The sequence below is a fragment of the Nansenia antarctica genome, assembly GCF_963989245.1.
Source record: "Nansenia antarctica genome assembly, contig: SCAFFOLD_1102, whole genome shotgun sequence".
NCBI classification, from domain to species: Eukaryota; Metazoa; Chordata; class Actinopteri; order Argentiniformes; family Microstomatidae; genus Nansenia; species Nansenia antarctica.
In genome coordinates this window covers 1-2,500 of record NW_027663061.1, presented here as the reverse complement: position 1 = coordinate 2,500, position 2,500 = coordinate 1, and the positions used below count along the sequence as shown (strand labels likewise).

Sequence of the window (2,500 nt, the reverse complement as noted above, 5' to 3'; positions counted from 1 at the left end):
GCAGGGCAGGGGTAGGGCGTAGGGTCAGGTGCTGGTGGAGGGTGTTAGCAGGGCAGGGGTAGGGCGTAGGGTCAGGTGCAGGTGGAGTGTGTTAGCAGGGCAGGGGTAGGGCGGAGGGTCAGGTGGTGGTGGAGTGTGTTAGCAGGGCAGGGGTAGGGCGGAGGGTCAGGTGCTGGTGGAGTGTGTTAGCAGGGCAGGGGTAGGGCGGAGGGTCAGGTGCAGGTGGAGTGTGTTAGCAGGGCAGGGGTAGGGCGTAGGGTCAGGTGCTGGTGGAGTGTGTTAGCAGGGCAGGGGTAGGGCGGAGGGTCAGGTGCAGGTGGAGTGTGTTAGCAGGGCAGGGGTAGGGCGGAGGGTCAGGTGGTGGTGGAGTGTGTTAGCAGGGCAGGGGTAGGGCGTAGGGTCAGGTGGTGGTGGAGTGTGTTAGCAGGGCAGGGGTAGGGCGGAGGGTCAGGTGGTGGTGGAGTGTGTTAGCAGGGCAGGGGTAGGGCGTAGGGTCAGGTGCAGGTGGAGTGTGTTAGCAGGGCAGGGGTAGGGCGGAGGGTCAGGTGGTGGTGGAGTGTGTTAGCAGGGCAGGGGTAGGGCGTAGGGTCAGGTGGTGGTGGAGCGTGTTAGCAGGGCAGGGGTAGGGCGGAGGGTCAGGTGGTGGTGGAGTGTGTTAGCAGGGCAGGGGTAGGGCGTAGGGTCAGGTGGTGGTGGAGTGTGTTAGCAGGGCAGGGGTAGGACGTAGGGTCAGGTGCAGGTGGAGTGTGTTAGCAGGGCAGGGGTAGGGCGTAGGGTCAGGGTCAGGTGGAGTGTGTTAGCAGGGCAGGGGTAGGGCGGAGGGTCAGGTGCAGGTGGAGTGTGTTAGCAGGGCAGGGGTAGGGCGGAGGGTCAGGTGCAGGTGGAGTGTGTTAGCAGGGCAGGGGTAGGGCGTAGGGTCAGGGTCAGGTGGAGTGTGTTAGCAGGGCAGGGGTAGGGCGTAGGGTCAGGTGCAGGTGGAGTGTGTTAGCAGGGCAGGGGTAGGGCGGAGGGTCAGGTGCTGGTGGAGTGTGTTAGCAGGGCAGGGGTAGGGCGTAGGGTCAGGTGGTGGTGCAGTGTGTTAGCAGGGCAGGGGTAGGGCGGAGGGTCAGGTGCTGGTGGAGGGTTACCCACCTCTCTTCTTGGCCTGGGCCACCATCTCCTCATACTGCTGTCTGTGCTTCTGGGCCTCCTCCGCAGGCTTGGCTGGGAGGTTACTGCAATGTACACACACAACACACACACACACACACACACACACACACACACACAAACACTGTCTGAGTCTGGGACTGTGTATTGTGTATTGTGTATTTGTGTGTGTGTGTGTGTGTGTGTGTGTGTGTGTGTGTGTGTGTGTGTGTGTGTGTGTCTGTGTGTGTGTGTGTGTGTGTCTGTGTGTGTGTGTGTGTGTGTGTGTGTGTCTGTGTGTGTGTGTGTGTGTGTGTGTCTGTGTGTGTGTGTGTGTGTGTGTGTGTGTGTGTGTGTGTGTGTGTGTGTGTGTGTACACTATATGGACAAAAGTATGTGGACACAATTATCGTCTGGGGCTGTTTTCATGGTTTGGGCTAGGCCCCTTAGTTCCAGTGAAGGGAAACCTTAATGCTAGAGCATACAATGTGATTCTAGAGAATGGTACGCTTCCAACTTTGTGGCAACAGTTTAGGGAAGGTTTCAGCATGACAACGCCCCCATACACAAAGCGAGGTCCATAATGACATGGTTTGCTGAGTTTGGTCTGGGAGGACTTGACTGGACTGCACATAGAGAGCTCTGACCTCAACCCCATCCAACACCTTTGGGATGAATTGGAACGCCGATCCTTCTCACCCAACATCAGTGCCCGACCTCATTAATGCTCTTGTGGCTGAATGGGAGCAAATCCCTGCAACCATATTCTAAAATCTAGTAGAACGTCTTCCCAGAAGAGTGGAAGCTGTTATAGTAGCAAAGGTGGGACCAACTCTATATTAATGCCCATATATATGCACTAAATTATATATGGGCATTAATTATAACAGCTCTGGACCCCTCTACTCTAAACACAGGGACCTCCTAAACATAGGCCCCTTGTACCTTTTCTGTTTAGGAATGGTGAACACACACACACACACACACATTTAATATCTTTATTTGCGTTCACATTTTACAATAAAATTCTTGAACACAAACAGTATTAGTTGCACCAGCATAGGACACTCGATAATTCAAGCTTTACAATCTGACTATGGGTACAGGTAGCAGCGTCTCCTCCATATGTGGCGGCTGCCAATTATTGCAGATATATAATAACACACACACACACACACACACACAGACACAGACACAGACACAGACACAGACACAGACACAGACACAGACACAGACACAGACACAGACACAGACACAGACACAGACACAGACACAGACACAGACACAGACACAGACACAGACACACACACAGACACAGACACAGACCACACACACACACACACACACACACACGCAGACAGGGGGTGTGAGG

At 54.9% G+C, this 2,500-nt stretch overlaps 1 protein-coding gene across 1 annotated transcript in view; it reads right to left on the bottom strand.

The window, feature by feature from the left end:
- The window catches only part of LOC308175323 (TBC1 domain family member 14-like), a gene marked incomplete at its 3' end in the record, with an annotated part of 9,460 nt that extends 8,289 nt beyond the window's left edge, over window positions 1-1,171 (bottom strand). Inside the window, exon 1 of the mRNA XM_080551006.1 lies at window positions 1,132-1,171. Within this exon, the coding sequence (XP_080407132.1) occupies window positions 1,132-1,156 (25 nt within the window). The remainder of the gene's footprint in view (window positions 1-1,131) is intronic.
- Between the last annotated feature and the right edge of the window lie 1,329 nt (window positions 1,172-2,500).